The 22,054-nt window shown below is 41.8% G+C and overlaps 1 protein-coding gene across 6 annotated transcripts in view; it reads left to right on the forward strand.

Moving 5' to 3' along the window:
- LOC110530463 (dystrobrevin alpha) overlaps positions 1-22,054 on the forward strand; it is a 38,507-nt gene that overhangs the window by 13,104 nt on the left and 3,349 nt on the right. For 2 of the 6 annotated variants that reach the window (XM_090182474.1, XM_090182473.1), the window contains exons 10-16: positions 1,124-1,207; positions 10,553-10,640; positions 11,124-11,218; positions 11,557-11,670; positions 13,018-13,114; positions 13,824-13,844; positions 14,318-16,481. In XM_090182474.1, the coding sequence (XP_090038600.1) occupies positions 1,124-1,207; positions 10,553-10,640; positions 11,124-11,218; positions 11,557-11,670; positions 13,018-13,114; positions 13,824-13,844; positions 14,318-14,335 (517 nt within the window). In that variant the 3' untranslated portion in view covers positions 14,336-16,481. Of the gene's footprint in view, positions 1-1,123; positions 1,208-10,552; positions 10,641-11,123; positions 11,219-11,556; positions 11,671-13,017; positions 13,115-13,823; positions 13,845-14,317; positions 16,482-22,054 lie in introns of those variants that run through there. The other 4 variants (XM_090182470.1, XM_036986089.2, XM_090182471.1 and 1 more) reach the window with 2 other exon arrangements.

A 22,054-nucleotide genomic window follows, 5' to 3' on the forward strand; every position in this document is an offset into this window, starting at 1 on the left:
ATTTTTCTTTGTGTGTGTTCTGGAAATGAACAATGACAATATGAAGCCACGGTCTTGTAGTGCTACAGTATATATTTGATGCATTACTTTTCCAACCCTTAACAGCTAAGCCAAGTCAAATGTAGGGTTGCTATATTCCGGGAACTTTCAATAAATATCCTGGTTTTCCCGAAATACCTGTTGGAAGATACCCGGAATCAGGAGAAAATAAGCAGGAAATGTAAGCCTCCAACCAGGATTTCTGGAAAACCAGGGAATTTATTGAAAGTTCCCAAAATTTAGCAACCCTAGTTAGATGTCTAAGCTGTAGTGTGGAAAAGAGTGGCAATGCATTCTAAGGGCTGAGAATCTGAGACAAATGTTGATTTTGACACCTACGTAGATTATTTTCATGTGAAAGTGAATTCAGTTGTACAACTCACTGTGGCCGTTGTAGTGCATGCATGGGTGATTGTAACATATCTCTTTGTTCTTTTCTTGCTGCAAAATAGAGACACTTGGTAAGTTTGCTTTGAATACTTGCTAGAATATGTAGAATATGCTGCTATTCCTTTTAATTAGATCAAGTGCTATAGAAGGTAGTGTATTATATTACTAGTAGCTAGTGCCATATTCTTTTGTCTGTTGTTTAATCGGATCATGTTGATCCTCCAGGGTCAATCCTTATATACTATGCCCTGTAGTTCCTCAAAGTGGCACCTTCATTTTAGCACAACAAACTTGTGTGCAGTTCACTACAGGTTTCTGCATCAATTATTCTGTCCCTCCTTTGCGCCACATGTGAATACCTTTTTAGGTCATGTAAACAATAAGATTATGAGGAGTTAATGACCTTCGGATGAGTGAGGAGGAAATCCACACGCACACATTCTTTATGTGATGTGTCACAATCAAAAACTGCAGCTATTGTGTTCCGACTCCCCAGCCCCATTCAATGCTCGTTCGGCCCTCTGAGATCTCGATGCGCACACACACGCACGCACGCACGCACAAACACACACACACACACACACACACACACACACACACACACACACAAACACACACAGTTATTCGACAGTTGCTTCCCTTCCATTTGATGATGACTGTTTGAACATGATCATGTTTGTCTCCTGCACTACAGGCCTCCCAGACCAATGAATAGCACCAATGACTTCATGCTCTCCCACTCCATGCCCACGTCAGGGAACCCTTACTCCACTAAGAAGTGAGTATCTGATATATCAGTCAGAAAGACTGCAATAATGCCGGGTATACAGAATTTTCAAAGACAGAATCAAGTTAGGTTACCTAACTGTACATATTAGTCATGAAAATGAACACCTCTAAGCCCCCTTAAAATCCACACGTCAGTATGAATCCTACTAACCAATCTTTATTTTTCTAAACATTTTTGGATATATGCAGCTAATTTGTGGAGGTTTGTGTCGTCTCACTCTTTTGTCTGGTGTAAATAGCTGCCTTATAGTACCAAGAATAATAATAATAAAAAAACGTTGGCTAGGGCTGCTTCAGATCTGTTGAAAGGAAGGGGGTAAGTGACCCAAGCGGGCGTACTGCCTTGGAGAATGGTTTGGTGGTAACAGGGATCAAGGTAAGACCAAGTGCAGACTGTGTGAAGTAATAATGTTTATTGTAACAACCAACAAGCAGGCAAACGACAGGTCAAGGCAGGCAAGGGTCGATAATCCAGAGTAGGAGCAAAGGTACAGGACGGCAGGCAGGCTCAGGGACAGGCAGAGTGGTCAGGCGGGTGGGTACAGGGTCAGGACAGGCAAGGGTCAACAACCAGGAGGACGAGAAAAAAATAGGCTGGGAAAGACAGGAGCTGACAGGACAAACGCCGGTAAGCTTGACAAACAAGATGAACTGGCACAGACAGACAGAAAACACAGGTATAAATACCCAGAGATAAGTGGGGAAGATGGGTGACACCTGGAGGAGTTGGAGACAAGCACAATGACAGGTGAAACAGATCAGGGCGTGACAGGTGGCGCAAATGCGTACGTGAACTAATTCAAATGGATTGAGGCTGGGTCCGAAATGACATGCTATTCCCTACAGTATATAGTGCACTACTTTTGATCACGGCCAGGACTGGTCTAAAGTAGTGCTCTATTGTAGGGAATATGGTGCTTCTTCAGATGCGAGCGAGCCAGGTAGAACCAAGGAAAGTTACAGGAGAAGTTACACACATAGTTTTCTGGCGTCAGTGAGTCATCCATCTCTACATATAGGAACTGCACCTGCGCTTGATGAGACAAAGGCTGCATTGGTTTAAACACGGACCCCATTCATAGAGCCAGGTTTGTAAAGATATGAACCTTCTAGGGATGGGCATTTGACATTGTTTGACTATTTACATTTAAAAAATGATATATTTTTAGAACTCACGGCCTGCACTGGAAGAAATATGTCCGCATTTATCTATATATAGGCCTAAGCCAATAGAGCTCGACGATGCCAAATTTATCATGACCATTACAAATATCAAATCCTTATTGCTAAATTGCTCCATAAATATTCAGTCAATAAAAAAGCAAGTGCCATTTAAGATACATTTATTGAATCCTTGATATCAACTAGTTATATTATATCGTTGAACACAATCTTCAAAAAGGCAGTAACCTCAGCAGTTGCTCTTGCTTGTAGAAACCTGTGACCGTGCAATGGCATAGCCTTGCTTTTTTAATTTAGCAGACACTCTTATTTCCCGAGCCCTTATCACAGTCAAGACACCTATTTTATAGTAAAAAAAAACTTGATGTAATAGAACAGAATATTTTTCAAAAGTAAAAAAAGATGCCACTACGAAGTGATGCGCATCTACCGTCTGGATAGGTTATTCTCAAAGAGTGATCATTTATTATCACAGGCAAACTACATTTTCTTCATATGATGTTTCTTTAGACCTCTCTAAAATAAATAATAGATTTATTGTGATGGTGTAGGCTATATTACATGGATTTTTTTTTACTTTTAAAAATGTAGATGTTCCAAAGGTCAGCATCAGTAGCTTGTAGGCTATGCGTGGAAGACAGAAGATGCTAAATGTGTTTATGTTAATTAACGGTCAATTACCATGAGACTGACAGTTATTTGCTTGACAATCACCGGCTGACAAAATGTCATGACCTCCACAGCCCTACTCATGCTGATCCATAGTACCTTGCGTGGATGTGATGATTAGTAGAGGTTGAATGGGGGCATGTTCTCTTCTTCTGGCATTTCATGGCTGTTGACAACGTGGTTAACGTTGGGTTTTGGTCTTGCGAGTGTAGTAAGCAAACAGTACTTAGCAAAAATCACTCATTCAATCTTGAAATGCTTATTGAAATCATTAGCGTTATTAGACAGAGTGGTAGTTCGTGCATGACTAGGCTTTGCATCTTGGAGCTATAGGTTACTTGTGAATTTTTCTAAATGTCAAACCAATGACATATTAAAGTTTTGACATTCATTTACATACAATACTTTGACTGTTGAAAACCCAAACACTGACTATTTAGATCAAATTCCCATAAGGAGATTATGATACAAGATATAAATGCCTATGTCTGTGTACTGTAGATTATTTGAAAATGCAGTACAGGTTCAGTATCACATTCATATCTATAGTAATTGTTTCACAGGAGAATTCAACAGATGTATCCCAAAGGGATAGCTTTGTTTTCATCTTTTGACTCATTCAATGATGGAGACAAGACATATTGCTCTCTCCAGACCTGTCCTTGCCCAGTACTCTCTTCCCCTCCCTGTTCTCATCATGTGTGTCATTTGTGTTCTGAAACCCTACACTGTTCCAGGTTAAACTACAGCCTTGATGTGCCCAATAGACTGGCTGATGAATATGTTCTCATTGGGCTGTATGTGAATCTCATGCAAAACAACCCCACGTCATGATTAGTGTGTATTCCTCTGTCTGTAAAGTAAACACAGTGGGGAACTACTAGCTACAGTATTCACACAGTATTTACACCACCCCTGGCACTGTTCTCCCTTTTTTTATTTAGCTACAAGCCTTAATACTGCATACACTCCTCACATCAAACTGAATAAAGGAAGTACAGTGCCTTGCAAAAGTATTCATTCCCCTTGGCGTTTTTCCTATTTTGTTGCATTACAACCTGCAATTTAAATAGGTTTTTATTTGGATTTCATGTAATGAACATACACAAAATAGTCCAAATTAGTGAGGTGAAATGTAAAAAATAACTTGTTTTAAAAAAAAAAAAAACGTGAAGTTGTTCGTGCATATGTATTCATCCCCTCTGCTATGAAGCCCCTAAATAAGATCTGGTGCAACCAATTACTTTCAGAAGTCACATAATTAGTGGAAAGAATGGAAAGTATATGGAAAGAATATGGCACCACAACAAACCTTCCAAGACAGGGCCGCCCAACAAAACTCACGGACCAGACATGGAGGGCATTAATCAGCGAGGCAAAAAAGAGACCAAACATAACCCTGAAGGAGCTGCAAAGGTCTACAGCGGAGATTGGAGTATCTGTCCATAGGACCACTTTAAGCTGTACACTCCACAGAGCTGGGCTTTACAGAAAAGTGGCCAGAAAAAAGCCATAGCTTTTTTGAGAAAAAAATAAGCAAACATGTTTGGTGTTCACCAAAAGGCGTGTGGCAGACTCCCCAAACATATAGAAGAAGGTACTCTGGTCGATAAGACAGAAATGTAGCTTTTTGGCCATCAAGGAAAACGCTATGTCTGGTTCAAACCCAATACCTCTCATCACCCCGAGATACCATCCCCACAGTGAAGCATGGTGGTGGCAGCATCATGCTGTTGGGATGTTTTTCCATAGGCAGGGACTGGGAAACTGTCCAGAATTGAAGAAATTATGGATGTTGCTAAATACAGGAAAATTCTTGAGGGAAACCTGTTTCAGTCTTCCAGAGATTTGAGACTGGGACAGAGGTTCACCATCCAGCAGGATAATGACCCTAAGCATACTGCTAAAGCAACACTCGGGTGGTTTAAGGGGAAACATTAAAATGTCTTGGAATGGCCAAGGGGGGTGAATAATGCCAAGGGGGGTGAATACTTTCGCAAGCCACTGTCTCTCATCAGCCACCCGGTGGAAGGGACTTAGTGGATCTGAGGCTCTTTCTCCTGTTGACTCTGTCATCCTCCGAATCCCACCAACATCAGCTGCCTCAGAGCGCAACTTGTTCTTGTTTGGGAACACACACACATCAAAGCATGCAACAGGCTGACCAATACAAGGGTTGAAAAATTAGTGGCCATTAGGGCAAATTTGAGGCTTTTTGAGCCTGACAACAAACCATCCTCAACAAGGTCGGAAAGTGAAAGTGAAGATGAGGCCTCAGAGTCTGACATTCAAGAGGTGGATATTGAGGAGATCCAGGGAGAAGACATGGAAGCCTGAGAGGAAGACAACCAAAGCTTTAGTTCCTAGACTGTCATTGTACAGATGTACAGTGCCTTGCGAAAGTATTCGGCCCCCTTGAACTTTGCGACCTTTTGCCACATTTCAGGTTTCAAACATAAAGATATAAAACTGTATTTTTTTTGTGAAGAATCAACAACAATTGGGACACAATCATGAAGTGGAACGACATTTATTGGATATTTCAAACCTTTTTAACAAATCAAAAACTGAAAAATTGGGCATGCAAAATTATTCAGCCCCTTTACTTTCAGTGCAGCAAACTCTCTCCAGAAGTTCAGTGAGGATCTCTGAATGATCCAATGTTGACCTAAATGACTAATGATGATAAATACAATCCACCTGTGTGTAATCAAGTCTCCGTATAAATGCACCTGCACTGTGATAGTCTCAGAGGTCCGTTAAAAGCGCAGAGAGCATCATGAAGAACAAGGAACACACCAGGCAGGTCCGAAATACTGTTGTGAAGAAGTTTAAAGCCGGATTTGGATACAAAAAGATTTCCCAAGCTTTAAACATCCCAAGGAGCACTGTGCAAGCGATAATATTGAAATGGAAGGAGTATCAGACCACTGCAAATCTACCAAGACCTGGCCGTCCCTCTAAACTTTCAGCTCATACAAGGAGAAGACTGATCAGAGATGCAGCCAAGAGGCCCATGATCACTCTGGATGAACTGCAGAGATCTACAGCTGAGGTGGGAGACTCTGTCCATAGGACAACAATCAGTCAGTATATTGCACAAATCTGGCCTTTATGGAAGAGTGGCAAGAAGAAAGCCATTTCTTAAAGATATCCATAAAAAGTGTTGTTTAAAATTTGCCACAAGCCACCTGGGAGACACACCAAACATGTGGAAGAAGGTGCTCTGGTCAGATGAAACCAAAATTGAACTTTTTGGCAACAATGCAAAACGTTATGTTTGGCGTAAAAGCAACACAGCTCATCCCAGCTGAACACACCATCCCCACTGTCAAACATGGTGGTGGCAGCATCATGGTTTGGGCCTGCTTTTCTTCAGCAGGGACAGGGAAGATGGTTAAAATTGATGGGAAGATGGATGGAGCCAAATACAGGACCATTCTGGAAGAAAACCTGATGGAGTCTGCAAAAGACCTGAGACTGGGACGGAGATTTGTCTTCCAACAAGACAATGATCCAAAACATAAAGCAAAATCTACAATGGAATGGTTCAAAAATAAACATATCCAGGTGTTAGAATGGCCAAGTCAAAGTCCAGCCCTGAATCCAATCGAGAATCTGTGGAAAGAACTGAAAACTGCTGTTCACAAATGCTCTCCATCCAACCTCACTGAGCTCGAGCTGTTTTGCAAGGAGGAATGGGAAAAAATTGCAGTCTCTCGATGTGCAAAACTGATAGAGACATACCCCAAGCGACTTACAGCTGTAATCGCAGCAAAAGGTGGCGCTACAAAGTATTAATTTAAGGGGGCTGAATAATTTTGCACGCCCAATTTTTCAGTTTTTGATTTGTTAAAAAAGTTTGAAATATCCAATAAATGTCGTTCCACTTCATGATTGTGTCCCACTTGTTGTTGATTCTTCACAAAAAAAATACAGTTTTATATCTTTATGTTTGAAGCCTGAAATGTGGCAAAAGGTCGCAAAGTTCAAGGGGGCCGAATACTTTCGCAAGGCACTGTATGTTGGTAATGTTTTTGGAAGATGCGATGCATCATTGGGGATCATTCAATATTCCCTTTCTTTTGTTGTTCAGTGAAATCATCCCATGTGAAGAGTCAACTCATTTAATTAAAGTTTAATTCGTAACTAAATCGTTTTTTTAAAATTATATGGGAAGGATTGACTCATTTGCAATATATCTACTTATGATAAGGTAAAGTGTTTATGTTTCTGTCTCCATATGATATGGTAAATATATCCAATGCAAAAAAACATTTACATTTAAATTATATCAATATAATTTGCATATATTCCCCTTAATTCCCGTTAATTACCACGGAAAGTATCCACCTATGAATTTCCCCCAAAATGTGCAACCCTAATGGCTCGGCATCTGACCGTAAAGCACTACAGAGGGTAGTGCGTAAGGCCCAGTATATCACTGGGGGGCAAGCTTCCTGCCATCCAGTACCTTTTAACTAGTCTGTGTCAGAGGAAGACACAAAAAAATTGTTGCCCAAGTCATAGACTGTTCTCTCTGCTTCCTCACGGCAAGAGGTACCGGAGTGCCAAGTCTAGGACCAAAAGACTCCTTAAGAGCTTCTACCCCCAAGCCATAAGACTGCTGAACAATTAATCAAGTGGCCACCGGACTATTTACATTGACCCCCCCCCCCGCCATTTGTTTTTACACTGCTGCTATGCGCTGTCTATTATCTATGCATAGTCACTTTACCCATACCTACATGTACAAATGACCTTGACTAACCGCAGGACGCTGGCACCACCATGCTTCACTGTGGGGATGTTTTTCATCGACAGGGACTGGGAAACTGGTCAGAAATGAAGGAATGATGGATGGAGCTAAATACAAGGAAAATCTTGAGGGAAACCTGTTTCAGTTTTCCAGAGATTTGAGACTGGGACAGAGGTTCACCTTCCAGCAGGACAATGGCCCTAAACATACGGCGAAAGCAACACTTGAGTGATTTAAGGGGAAACATTTAAATGTCTTGGAATGGCCTAGTCAAAGCCCAGACCTCAATCCAATTAAGAATCTGTGGTATGACTTGAAGATTGCTGTACACCAGCCGAACCCATCCAACTTGAAGGAGCTGGAGCAGTTTTGCCTTGAAGAATGGGCAAAAATCCCAGTGGCTAGATATGCCAAGCTTATAGAGACATACCCCAAGACACTTGCAGTGTCTTGCACTTGCAGTGAGTGGTTGGGCTGACTGGGAACACGGCGATTCAGACAGTTAGCAGGCCGGTGCTAACACGCTAACAGTTAGTAGGCCGGGGCTAAACAAGCCAGCAGTTAGCAGACTGGGGCTGGCAAGTTAGCAGTTAGCAGACCGGGTTAGAAGGCAAGCAGTTAGCAGGGGCCAGCAGTTAGCAGATCGGGGCAGGCAAGCTAGCAGTTAGTTGAACGGGGCTAGCAAGTTGGTCCTTTGGGGGACGTCGCAATGGGGGTAAGTCTGTTTTTGCCTCATTGTGCGGTGACATCGATAGACCAGTCGTGGAGTTAGGAGGGTTCCAAGTAGCTCTAGGTAGCTAGCAGGCCTAGCAGGTTAGCAGAATGGGCCTTCAGCGGGCGTCGCGCCTGAGGGGCCTGTTGGAATCCTTGGGCAGATTATGTCGGTATTCCAGTCGTAGAGGATTGGCGGGGTTCCATGCCCCGTCGCAGTAGAAGGGGTCCGGATATTGTAGCCCAGGAGTGAGCTGGGAGATGGGTCTAGCATGGGCTAGCCCCAGGCTAGTTGGTGACGGAAACGTTAGCCAGGAGTAGTCAACCGTTGCGATTAGCTAGCTGTGATGATCCAGATGAAAAGGTTCAGAGTTTGTGGTAGGAATTTGGGGATATGGAGAGAAAAATAGGTCCGGTATGCTCTGGTTTGAAATGCGTTGTACGAACTGGAGAGAGATTTCCGAGCTAAAGGTTAGCTGATGACTGTTAGCAGTGGTTAGCTGACTGATAGCTGGTAGCTAGTTAGCTAGCTGGCTTCAGTTGAGGTATTCCAGTTCGGAGGTAAATAGAAATACTTTAGGAAAAAAAAAAACTGATCCACACCACATTGGGTGAGGCAGGTTGCAGGAGAGTATTTTGAAGTTGAGGTTTAGGAAAAATATTAAAAAGAACGCAAAGAAAAATATATATACACAGGGGACGAGACAAGACAAAGACGTCTGACTGCTACGCCATCTTGGATTGCAAGATGTTTGTTTCACAATAAATAATATTTTGCATCTTCAAAGTGGTAGGCATGTTGTATAAATCAAATGATACAAACCCCCAACATGTTCATTTTAATTCCATGTTGTAAGGCAACAAAATAGGAACAATGCCAAGGGGGTGAATACTTTCGCAAGCCATTGTATGTGCATTCACAATCCATTGACTTGTCTTTTAAAAGTTGGCATACAGTAATGTAGCTAAACACTTTTCATAAACCATACTGCTTTCGCCAGCTGTTACTAAGCAATAGGTGTTGGAAGGCTAAATCAATGCTATTTTGCTCATGAAGTTGTTACAGGGCTGTACAAAGTTGCATTTGTTTTGCTCTTCATATAGTGAAAACCTAGTTTCTTGCCCTAGAATTGTCATTTTAATGTGCTTATGATGACAGATTAGACTTTGCTGCGTTTCCTTCTTTGCTGTGGCAGTAATCAGTTATTTGTAGAGAATATCTGTGTTTATGTTTGTCCTTTATTATAACATCTTGGACTGTTACAGTAAATACATTGATTGGATTTTTTTCTTGGACTTTAATGCGTCTTTATGAGTTTCAACAAATGCTGTATGATAAATCTCAACTATTTCTACCCGAAATGTTGTTCATTTCTCTGAAAGGAAACTCAGACCTTTACAAAATTATCCAATGGAAGCTACTGACCGTTTACTGAAGTATCCATCTGAAAGGACTATTTTGTGAGGGTGCTAAGATTAGTAGGAATCATCTGCTTGCGTCCGTGCTGCTCTTCTCTCCTGCTTTGCTCCGCCTCTGTGGACTCTGTAGTAGCATCATCTTAGAGATCTTTCTGCAGATGGAAAATACTTACAGATTCAACTGCATGTAACTTTCCTTAGCATTTGTATAAGCTGAATGTTGTTCCTTAGTGCTTATAGTGTGTGTGCGTGTGTGCGTGCGTGGCTTTAGCAACATGGCTGTGATTTTGGCCCAAAAATGTGCAGCCGAGAACCTTTTTATAGTTTTATCTGTAAATAGCATCAACAATTGACATGGGAGTCAATACAAACTACTCTCCAGTTTGCATGTAAATACATTATAATTAACTAACCAATGATACAGATACTGTTCCAATTATCATTTGAAATTGATGTACAGTAATGTAAGTAAGTGCAGAACTACTCTTTATATTTGGCAGCAATATTTTGTGTCTGTGTGTCTAGTTACCTCACTGCAGTAAATATGTAGATGACAGATGACTGTCTCCCCTCCTCTCTCCACCTGTTGATTAGTTTGCTGGAGAGCAGTTCCCACCAGGAGGAAGAGCACAGTCTCATCGCCCGCTACACTTCTAGACTGGCCTCTGACGCAGCCGCCGCGGTGAGACACACATGCCATCTGAGGTCATAGTGGGAGAAAATACCATGAATAGCATCCTGACATGTGCCCAGCACAAATACACATTTGTTCCAAATGCCTGTTTTCCGTAGTCAGGTTACCCATTCAGGAAGCGCTTGTGCCTGTAATCTTGACCCATCAGTGTTCACTGTGGCTGCTTATGTCACTGCTATGTAGTAGTGTATAAGGAAATAACATCAGCCAGATGACCTCAGTACTGTAGATAATGTAATGTGTCTCTGTGTGTAATGATAATGTCATGTCTCTGTGCGTACTGATAGTGTCATACATCTCTGTGTGTAATGATAATGTCATGTCTCTGTGGGTAATGATGGTGTCATGTGTCCCTGTGTGTAATGATGATGTCATAATGTCCCCATTTGTAATGATAATGGTATGTGTCCCTGTGTGTAATGATAATATAATGTGTCCCCGTGTTTATTGATTATGTCATGTGTCTTACAGCAACAGCAGCAGAGGGTCCCCAACGACATATCTTTCTCTCTGGATGCCAACAAGCAGCAGAGGCAGCTTATTGCTGAGCTAGAGAGCAAAAACAGGTCAGGGATGGTTTCCATCTGGATTTGCTTTTCTCTCTCTGTTCACCTATTCTTTCCAGCCCTGCCATCGTGACAAATTACATGAAAGGAATGTGATAGATTATTTAATGTGGTACTCAATGTGCTTCCCACACAAACTGTGGTTGATAGTTATTCAAATGGGCTGTAGCCCTGTTTGCATGGTAGTACCAGAAAAATACAAAAGCAACTCAAGACTTAATGTCGTCGAGCTAGCTGTAATCCATCACACCATCTAAATCACACAAACAAAACTACTTCAGAAAGCCTACATAGGTGACATACTAGCTTCAACTGGCCTGTGTTTGTGTGTGTCACAGAGAGATCTTGCAGGAGATCCAGCGTCTGAGAGTGCAGCACGAGCAGGCCTCACAGCCTCCCACATGCACGTCCCAACAGAACCCCACTCTGCTGGCCGAGCTACGGCTTCTCAGGTAGACCCATCTCAAATTCTTCTAAAAAACAATCTGTGACCATATAAATGGACAATTACATTTGTATATAGACTCAGCAAAAAAAGAAACGTCCTCTCACTGTCAACTGTGCTTATTTTCAGCAAACTTAACGTGTTATTATTTGTATGAACATAACAAGATTCAACAACTGAGACACAAACTGACACAAAGTTCCACAGACATGTGATTAACAAAAATTTTATAATGTGTCCCTGAACAAAGGGAGGGTCAAAATCAAAAGTAACAGTCAGTATCTGATGTGGCCACCAGCTACATTAAGTACTGCAGTGCATCTCCTCCCCATGGACTGCACCATATTTGCTAGGTCGTGCTGTGAGATGTTACCCCACTCTTCCACCGAGGTATCTGCAAGTTCCCGGACATTTCTGGGGGGAATGGCCCTAGCCCTCACCCTCCGATCCCACAGGTCCCAGATGTGCTCAATGGGATTGAGATCTCCGCTCTTCACTAGCCATGGCAGAACACTGACATTCCTGTCTTGCAGGAAATCATGCACAGAACAAGCAGTATGACTGGAGGCATTGTCATGCTGGGGGTTCATGTCTGCAAGAAGGGTACCACATGAGGGAGGAGGATGTCTTCCCTGTAACGCACAGCGTTGAGATTGCCTACAATGACAACAAGCTCAGTCCGATGATGCTGTGACACACCGCCCCAGACCATGACAGACCCTCCACCTCCAAATCGATCCCGCTCCAGACTACAGGCCTCGGTGTAACGCTCATTCCTTCGACGATAAACGCGAATCCGACCATCACCCCTGGTGAGACAAAACCGTGAGTTGTCAGTGAAGAGCACTTTTTGCCAGTCCTGTCTGGTCCAGCGACGGTGGGTTTGTGCCCATAGGCGACGTTGTTGCCGGTGATGTCTGGTGAGGACCTGTCTCACAACAGGCCTACAAGCCCTCAGTCCAGCCTCTCTCAGCCTGTAGACAGTCTGACAGTCTTGTAGACAGTCTGAACACTGATGGGGGGGTTGTGCGTTCCTGGTGTAACTCGGGCAGTTGTTGTTGCCATCTTGTACCTGTCTCACAGGTGTGATGTTCGGATGTACCGATGCTGTGCAGGTGACCTTAATTGCCTACCGTCTGTAAGCTGTTAGTGTCTTAATGACCGTTCCACGGGTGCATGTTCATTAATTGTTTATGGTTCATTGAACAAGCATGGGAAACGGTGTTTAAACCCTTTACAATGAAGATCTGTGAAGTTATTTGGATTTTTACAAATTATCTTTGAAAGACAGGGTCCTGAAAAAGGGACGTTTCTTTTTTTGCTGAGTTTATTATGTTTTTTTTCCCTCTACCAGGCAACGCAAAGATGAGCTGGAGCAGAGGATGTCTGCTCTGCAGGAGAGTCGCAGGGAACTCATGGTACAGCTGGAGCAGCTGATGCTGCTGCTGAAGGTGTGTGAGAAAGCCACACAGTTTCAAGCCATACCGTTTCATTTCTACTGTAATGTTGGCCTGCTAATGAGAAGGGTAGAAAATCCAACACACTTTTCATTATCCCACCACTAGAGAGAGCACTTCTTCAAATGTCACTGGGGCTTCATCATAAGGAAGTTTCCATATCTTAAGTAAATCCTGAGTTGCTCTGGTTTGACAAGTATTCCTTTCTCATCTTCTTACCATAATCCATACGTCTCTTTACAGAAAATGTGTTTGTGTTCCCCAGTTTCTTCATGTTAAAATGTTTGAGATATAACCTTTTCCAGACCTTCTACTGGTCATTCTGCTAAGGACAGTGTTTTGATCATATGTACTGACAACATACAAACAACATAACTCACAAAATAAAACTGGATATAGGATACAATTTAGTCAGTCAGACACAACAACAGTCAATGGAGAAAGGGTTTAAGAAGCATTACATAAACTGCTTACTGTACTGACCTAAATGGTAAGGCTATCAATCTAATCACTCCAATGAAGGGATCAATGCTAAACCAGTTAGCCCCATCTAGCATAACCATGCTAGCATCAGACTTGCTAAAGCCTACTATATGGGAGAAAATCCCAATAAGTTTTTACATATGAAAGAAATTGTCTTCATTGATTGATTTTACTATTGTGTGCTTTTGGGACAGTACATGAATAACGTTTCTCTCAACAGGAGGAGGAAAGGAAGCAAGCTGTAAGTTTGTCAGTGAAACCTAAAATAACTAATGCTTCTTACAAAAAAACTTCTGAATGTGATGTTTGTGGTTTTGCTGACAATATTTGATCAGTTCTCATGGGAACTGAAAATGCGGCAGTCAGATGAACTAACAGCATGTTAGATATTTAAATAATTTTGACTTAATATAAAGTGCTGTTAAATGGACCTAAAATGCATTATGGCACGTGCTCAATGTTTGTTGCTCACCAACCATGGATGTGTTTTTGGATAAACATGCTTAACATAACAGCTTTTTCAGCAGAAAATTCTATTGGCCTGAACTTTAGCAATTTTTGCTCCATTACTGGGTCTTATAATATTATAATTAACAATTTTGGAATTATGCTATTACTGACACAACTCTTAGAGGTTTCACGCAGTGATGAGGAGTAGGGCCCTGAGGTTTTCCTGACCAAAACTACAATCCCTACTTTATGTTCCCCATACAGACCTATGGAGATTCATAACTTCATGAATTCCACCCACCCAGCTACCCCCCATGCTAACAGGACAACACCCCAATCACAAGAGACCAACAGTCCAGCAAGAAAGCTATGCAGTAGCAACACAAAGAATAGAGCACCCTGCTGCAGCCGAGCTAAACCAGACGAGGCATCTGCTGAACAGAATCTGCAAACAAATCCATGAATTCCTTCTTTCTTATTATCAGAAATAGAATAATAAAAAATACAACCTATTATCATTATGAGTTTTGCATAAGATACCCAGGAAAGGGTTAAAGTTACCTCTTATGTAACCTCATAAACAAAGTTCATGACATTAGTAATTTGCTAATAATATAATATGAATATATTAGCAATTTCTGAGACCCTCTTATAACACACCTTTGATACAGCAGTAGGAGTACAAGGATATAACATCTATAGAAAATACAGGAATCTCTATAGGGGGAGCTCAGAGAGGATCTCATGACAAGTGAAGTAGAAGTGCTGTGGTTGAAGGTTCACCTGCCTCATCTGAAGCCTCTTCTTTTAGGGTGCTACTAGAGGTCACCAAGTGGAAACTGTCAGTATCTGGAGAATGTGTGTGATGTTAGATAAGAACCCTGATGCTATCAGAGAAATTTATTTTATTGGTGACCTGAACATTGACTGGTAATCATCTAGTTGTCCTCTCAAGAGGAAGCTTCTTACTGTGAGTAATGACTGTAACATGACTCAGGTTATCACTCAACCAACTAGAGTGTTGTCCAATAGTGGTGGATCTGTGACATCCACTTGCATTGATTATATCTTCACCAATGCTGCAGAGATTTGCTCCAAAGCAATATCAGTTCCCATTGGCTGTAGTGACCATAATATTGTGGCAATAACAAGGAAGGGCCTAAAGTTATTTCTAAGAGATCATACAAAATGTTTTCTCAGGAGGAACTGCCTAGAAGGCCAGCATCTCTTCACTATTGACATTGAGACTGGGGTTTTGCGGGTACTTTTTTTTACCCCCTTTTCCTCCTCAATTTCGTGGTATCCAATTGTTAGTAGCTACTATCTTGTCTCATTGCTACAACTCCCGTACAGGCTCGGGAGAGACGAAGGTTGAAAGTCATGCGTCCTCCGAAACACAACCCAACCAAGCCGCACTGCTTCTTAACACAGCGCACATCCAACCCGGAAGCCAGCCGCACCAATGTGTTGGAGGAAACACTGTGCGCCCGGCCCGCCACAGGAGTCGCTGGTGCGCAATAAGACAATGATATCCCTACCGGCCAAACCCTCCCTAACCCAGACGACGCTAGGCCAATTGTGTGTCGCCCCACAGACCTCCCGGTCGCGGCTGGTTGCGACAGAGCCTGGGCGCAAACCCAGAGTCTCTGGTGGCACAGCTAGCGCTGCAGTACAGCGCCCTTAACCACTGCGCCACCCGGGAGGCCTTGCGGGTATTTTTTAATGAAGCTGCCAGTTGAAGACTTGTGAGGCGTCTGTTTCTCAATCTAGGCACTCTAATATACTTGCCCTCTTGCTCAATTGTGCACCGGGGCCTCCCACTCCTCTTTCTATTCAGGTTAGAGCCAGTTTGCGCTGTTCTGTGAAGGTACACAGCATTGTATGAGATCTTCAGTTTCTTGTCAATTTCTCGCATGGAAGCCTTAATTTCTAGCCTTAATTTCTCAGAACAAGAATAGACTGACTAGGTTCAGAAGAAAGGCCATTTTGAGCCTGTAATTGTACCTACAAATGCTGATGCTCCAGATTCTCAACTAGTCTAAAGAAGGCCAGTTTTTCAGCGGTGCTAACATAATCGCAAAAGGGTTATCTAATGATCAATTAGCCTTTTAAAATGATAAACTTGGATTAGCTAACATAGCGTGCCATTGGAACACAGGAGTGATGGTTGCTGAATATGGGCCTCTGTACACCTATGTAGATATTCCATAAAAAATCAGCAGTTTCCAGTTCCAATAGTCATTTACAACATTAACAATGTCTACACTGCATGCCTGATCAATTTGATGTTATTTTACTTGGCAAAAAAATTTGCTTTTCTTTCAAAAACAAAGACATTTCTATGTGACCCCAAATTTTTGAACGGTAGTGTATGTTGGTATGTTGGTCTGATGTGTATAAGGAAGAGAATCCAGATAAAACACTTGGAGTATTTGTGATATTATTCTTGCCAATTGTTGACAAACATGCAACTGTTAAGAAACTAACTGAGAACTGTTAGAGCCCTCTGGAAAGATTGTGAATTGAAAATGTCATGGTTCAAAGAAAGTATGCAAAAAAGGTGGCAAATAAGTCTGGCTGCTCAGCTGATTGGTTCATATACTGTCAATTGAGAAATGTTGTGACTAAATATGTACAGTTGAAGTCGGAAGTTTACATACACCTTAGCCAAATACATTTCAACTGAGTTTTTCACAATTCCTGACATTTAATCCTAGGAAAAATGTCCTGTCTAGGTCAGTCAGGATCACCACTTTATTTTAAGAATGTGAAATGTCAGAATAATAGTAGAGAGAATGATTTATTTCAGTGGGTCAGAAGTTTACATACACTCAATTAGTATTTGGTAGCATTGCCTGTAAATTGTTTAACTTGGGACAAATGTTTCGGGTAGCCTTCCACAAGCTTCCCACAATAAGTTGGGTGCATTTTGGCCCATTCCTCCTGACAGAGCTGGTATAACTGAGTCAGGTTTGTAGGCCCCCTTGCTCGCACATGCTTTTTCAGTTCTTCCCACAAATGTTCTATACGATTGAGGTCAGGGCTTTGTGATGGCCACTCCAATAACTTGACTTTGTTGTCCTTAAGCCATTTTGCCACAACTTTGGAAGTATCCTTGGGGTCATTGTCCATTTGGAAGATCCATTTGCGACCAAGCTTTAACTTCCTGACTGATGTCTTGAGATGTTGCTTCAATATATCCACATAATTTTCCTACCTCATGATGCCATCTATTTTGTGAAGTGCACCAGTCCCTCCTACAGCAAAGCACCCCCACAACATGATGCTGCCACCCCGGTACTCCACGTTTGGGATGGTGTTCTTCGGCTTGCAAGCCTCGCCCTTTTTCCTCCAAACATATTGATGGTCATTATGGCCAAATAGTTATATTTTTGTTTCATCAGACCAGTGGATATTTCTCCAAAAAGTACAATCTTTGTCCCCATGTGCAGTTGCAAACCATAGTGTGGCTTTTTTATGGCGGTTTTGGAGCAGTGGCTTCTTCCTTGCTGAGCGGCCTTTCAGGTTATGACGATATACAGTGCCTTGCGAAAGTATTCGGCCCCCTTGAACTTTGCGACCTTTTGCCACATTTCAGGCTTCAAACATAAAGATATAAAACTGTATTTTTTTGTGAAGAATCAACAACAAGTGGGACACAATCATTTATTGGATATTTCAAACTTTTTTAACAAATCAAAAACTGGAAAATTGGGCGTGCAAAATTATTCAGCCCCCTTAAGTTAATACTTTGTAGCGCCACCTTTTGCTGCGATTACAGCTGTAAGTCGCTTGGGGTATGTCTCTATCAGTTTTGCACATCGAGAGACGGAAATTTTTTCCCTTTCCTCCTTGCAAAACAGCTCGAGCTCAGTGAGGTTGGATGGAGAGCATTTGTGAACTGCAGTTTTCAGTTCTTTCCACAGATTCTCGATTGGATTCAGGTCTGGACTTTGTCTTTGCCATTCTAACACCTGGATATGTTTATTTTTTAACCATTCCATTGTAGATTTTGCTTTATGTTTTGGATCATTGTCTTGTTGGAAGACAAATCTCCGTCCCAGTCTCAGGTCTTTTGCAGACTCCATCAGGTTTTCTTCCAGAATGGTCCTGTATTTGGCTCCATCCATCTTCCCATCAATTTTAACCATCTTCCCTGTCCCTGCTGAAGAAAGCAGGCCCAAACCATGATGCTGCCACCACCATGTTTGACAGTGGGGATGGTGTGTTCAGCTGTGTTGCTTTTACGCCAAACATAACGTTTTGCATTGTTGCCAAAAAGTTCAATTTTGGGTTTCATCTGACCAGAGCACCTTCTTCCACATGTTTGGTGTGTCTCCCAGGTGGCTTGTGGCAAACTTTAAACAACACTTTTTATGGATATCTTTAAGAAATGGCTTTCTTCTTGCCACTCTTCCATAAAGGCAATATACTGACTGATTGTTGTCCTATGGACAGAGTCTCCCACCTCAGCTGTAGATCTCTGCAGTTCATCCAGAGTGATCATGGGCCTCTTGGCTGCATCTCTGATCAGTCTTCTCCTTGTATGAGCTGAAAGTTTAGAGGGACGGCCAGGTCTTGGTAGATTTGCAGTGGTCTGATACTCCTTCCATTTCAATATTATCGCTTGCACAGTGCTCCTTGGGATGTTTAAAGCTTGGGAAATCTTTTTGTATCCAAATCCGGCTTTAAACTTCTTCACAACAGTATCTCGGACCTGCCTGGTGTGTTCCTTGTTCTTCATGATGCTCTCTGCGCTTTTAACGGACCTCTGAGATTATCACAGTGCAGGTGCATTTATACGGAGACTTGATTACACACAGGTGGATTGTATTTATACTCATTAGTCATTTAGGTCAACATTGGATCATTCAGAGATCCTCACTGAACTTCTGGAGAGAGTTTGCTGCACTGAAAGTAAAGGGGCTGAATAATTGTGCACGCCCAATTTTTCAGTTTTTGATTTGTTAAAAAGGTTTGAAATATCCAATAAATGTCGTTCCACTTCATGATTGTGTCCCACTTGTTGTTGATTCTTCACAAAAAAATACAGTTTTATACCTTTATGTTTGAAGCCTGAAATGTGGCAAAAGGTTGCAAAGTTCAAGGGGGCCGAATACTTTCGCAAGGCACTGTATGACTCGTTTTACTGTAGATATAGATACTTCTGTACCTGTTTCCTCCATCATCTTCACAAGGTGCTTTGCTGTTGTTGATTTGCACTTTTTGCACCAAAGTACGTTCATTTCTAGGCGACAGAACGCGTCTCCTTCCTGAGCGGTATGATGGCTGCGTTGTCCCATGGTGTTTATACTTGCATACTATTGTTTGTACAGATGAACGTGATACCTTCTGCCGTTTTGTAATTGCTCCCAAGGATGAATCAGACTTGTGGAGGTCTACCATTTTTTTCTGAGGTCTTGGCTGATTTCTTTTGATTTTCCCATGATGTCAAGCAAAGATGCACTGAGTTTGAAGGTAGGCCTTGAAATACCGGTACAGGTTCACCTCCAATTGACTCAAATGATGTCAATTAGCCTAACAGAAGCTTCAGAGGACGCAAGTCCGTGAGGGAGTTGCAGCCATGGGACAAGATTGTAACTACCACGAAATTGGGGAGGAAAGGGGTAAAAAAAATGGACACACCTACTCATTCAAGTTATTCTACGTTGTAGAGTAATAGTATTTTCTACGTTGTAGAGTAATAGTGAAGACATGAAAACTATGAAATTAGGGTTAGGGTTAAACACCAAAAAAGTGTTAAACAAATCTAAATATATTTTAGATTCTATATATTTAGCTGCCTTGATGGCAGCTTTGCACAATCTTGGCATTCTCTCAACCAGCTTCATGAGGTAGTCACCAGGAATGCATTTCAATTAGCAAGTGTGCCTTGTTAAAAGTTTATTCGTTAACACTTAATGTGTTTGAGCCAATCAGTTGTGTTGTGACAAGGTAGGGGTGGTATACAGAAGATAACCCTATTTTGTAAAGGACCAAGGCCACAAGAACAGCTCAAATAAGCAAAAGGAAACGACAGCCAGTCATTACTTTAAGACATGAAGGTCAGTCATTGAACTTTGAAAGTGCAGTCGCAAAAACCAATGCAGCACTATGATGAAACTGGCCCTCATGAGGACCGCCACAGGAAAGGAAGACCCAGAGTTACCTCTGCTGCAGAGGATAAGTTCATTAGAGTTACCAGCCTTAGAAATTGTAGGCCAAATAAATGCTTCACAGAGTTCAAGTAACAGACACAACTCAACATCAACTGTTCAGAGGAGACTGTGTGAATTAGACCTTCATGGTTGAATTGCTGCAAAGAAACCACTACTAAAGAACACCAATAAGAAGAAGAGACTTGCTTGGGCCAAGAAACACGAGCAATGGACATTAGACCGGTGGAAATCTGTCCTTTGGTCTGATGAGTCCAAATGTTAGATTTTTGGTTCCAACCGCCGTGTCTTTGTGAGACGCAGAGTAGGTGAATGGATGATCTCCGCATGTGTGGTTCCCACCGTGAAGCATGGAGCAGGAGGTGTGATGGTGTGGGGGTGCTTTGCTGGTGAGATTGTATGTAATTTATTTAGAATTCAAGGCACATTTAACCAGCATGGCTTCCACAGCATTCTGAAGCAATATGCCATCCCATCCCAGCATTCCAGGTGAAGCTGGTTGAGAGAATGTCAAGAGTGTGCAAAGCTGTCATCAAGGCAAAGGGTGGCTACTTTGAAGAATCTAAAATCTAATTTGTTTTACATTTTTTTGGTTACTACATGAGTCGATATGTGTAATTTCATAGTTTTCATTTATTCACTATCATTCTACAATGTAGAAAATAGTAAAGAATACAGAAAAACACTTAAATTTGTAGCTGTGTTCAAACTTTTGACTGGTACTGTATATTTTACCAAAACAAAATACATGATAAAAATAATGACATTATGGGCAGAAAACCCAAATAATCGTTCATTGAAGCTGATGGGTCATTTATCACAAAACCTTTTTATATAGACAATCATTTAAATTACTATTTCACCGGTAAAGTGGACAAACTGAGAAGTGAAATGACAAAATTGAACAGTGAATCATCATATTTGTGTATTGATGATCTAATAATGAAAGAGAATGATTGCTGTTTTGAATTTGGTCAATTTTGTGCAAAAGAGGAGGAAAAACAGTTGTTATCCATCAATAATGATAAGCCACCAGGTATAAATAACCTAAATGGTGAAATATTAAGAATGGTAGCAGACTGTATTACCACCCCTTTTGCCAAAGCCTAAAGGAGTGTGTGCCCACAGGCATGGAAGGAAGCTAGAGTAATTTCACTGCCTAAAAATAATAAAGCACCCTTTGCTGTCTCTTACAGCCGCCCAATCAGTTTGCTGCTTGTTCTTAGTAAACAGGTGGAGAGAATTGTGTTTGAACAAATACAGTGCTATTTTTTTGTTAAGTTAACTACTGACTTTCAACATGCATATAAGGTAGTGCACTCAACTTGTACTGCACTGACTCTGATAATAAGATTATAGTTGGAGCTGTAGTGTAACATTTCAGTGCAGCCTTTGATGTTATTGATCATAATTTCTTATTGAAAAAGTTAACTTGTTATGGCTTTACTTCACCTGCCATCACATGGTTGGAGAGTTACTTATCCAACAGAACTCCGAGAGTATTCTTCAATGGAAGCTTCTCGAACGTCAGATATGTACAGTGTGGTATCCCTCAGGGCAGTTCCCTTGGGCCGTTACTCTACTCTATTTTTTACAAATGATTTGCCACTTGTCTTACAAGAAGCCACAATTACTATATATGCTGATGATTGCACACTCCACACATCAGCACCTACAGCCAGTGAGTTCAATGCTTCTTAACACCCGCTCGCTTAACCCAGAAGCCAGCTGCACCAATGTGTCGGAGGAAACACCGTTCAACCGATGACCGAGGTCAGCTCGCAGTAGCCCGGCCTGCCACAAGGAGTCGCTAGAGTACGATGAG

Source organism: Oncorhynchus mykiss, chromosome 8 (genome assembly GCF_057628025.1).
Source record: "Oncorhynchus mykiss isolate SJ-2025 chromosome 8, ASM5762802v1, whole genome shotgun sequence".
NCBI lineage: Eukaryota > Metazoa > Chordata > Actinopteri > Salmoniformes > Salmonidae > Oncorhynchus > Oncorhynchus mykiss.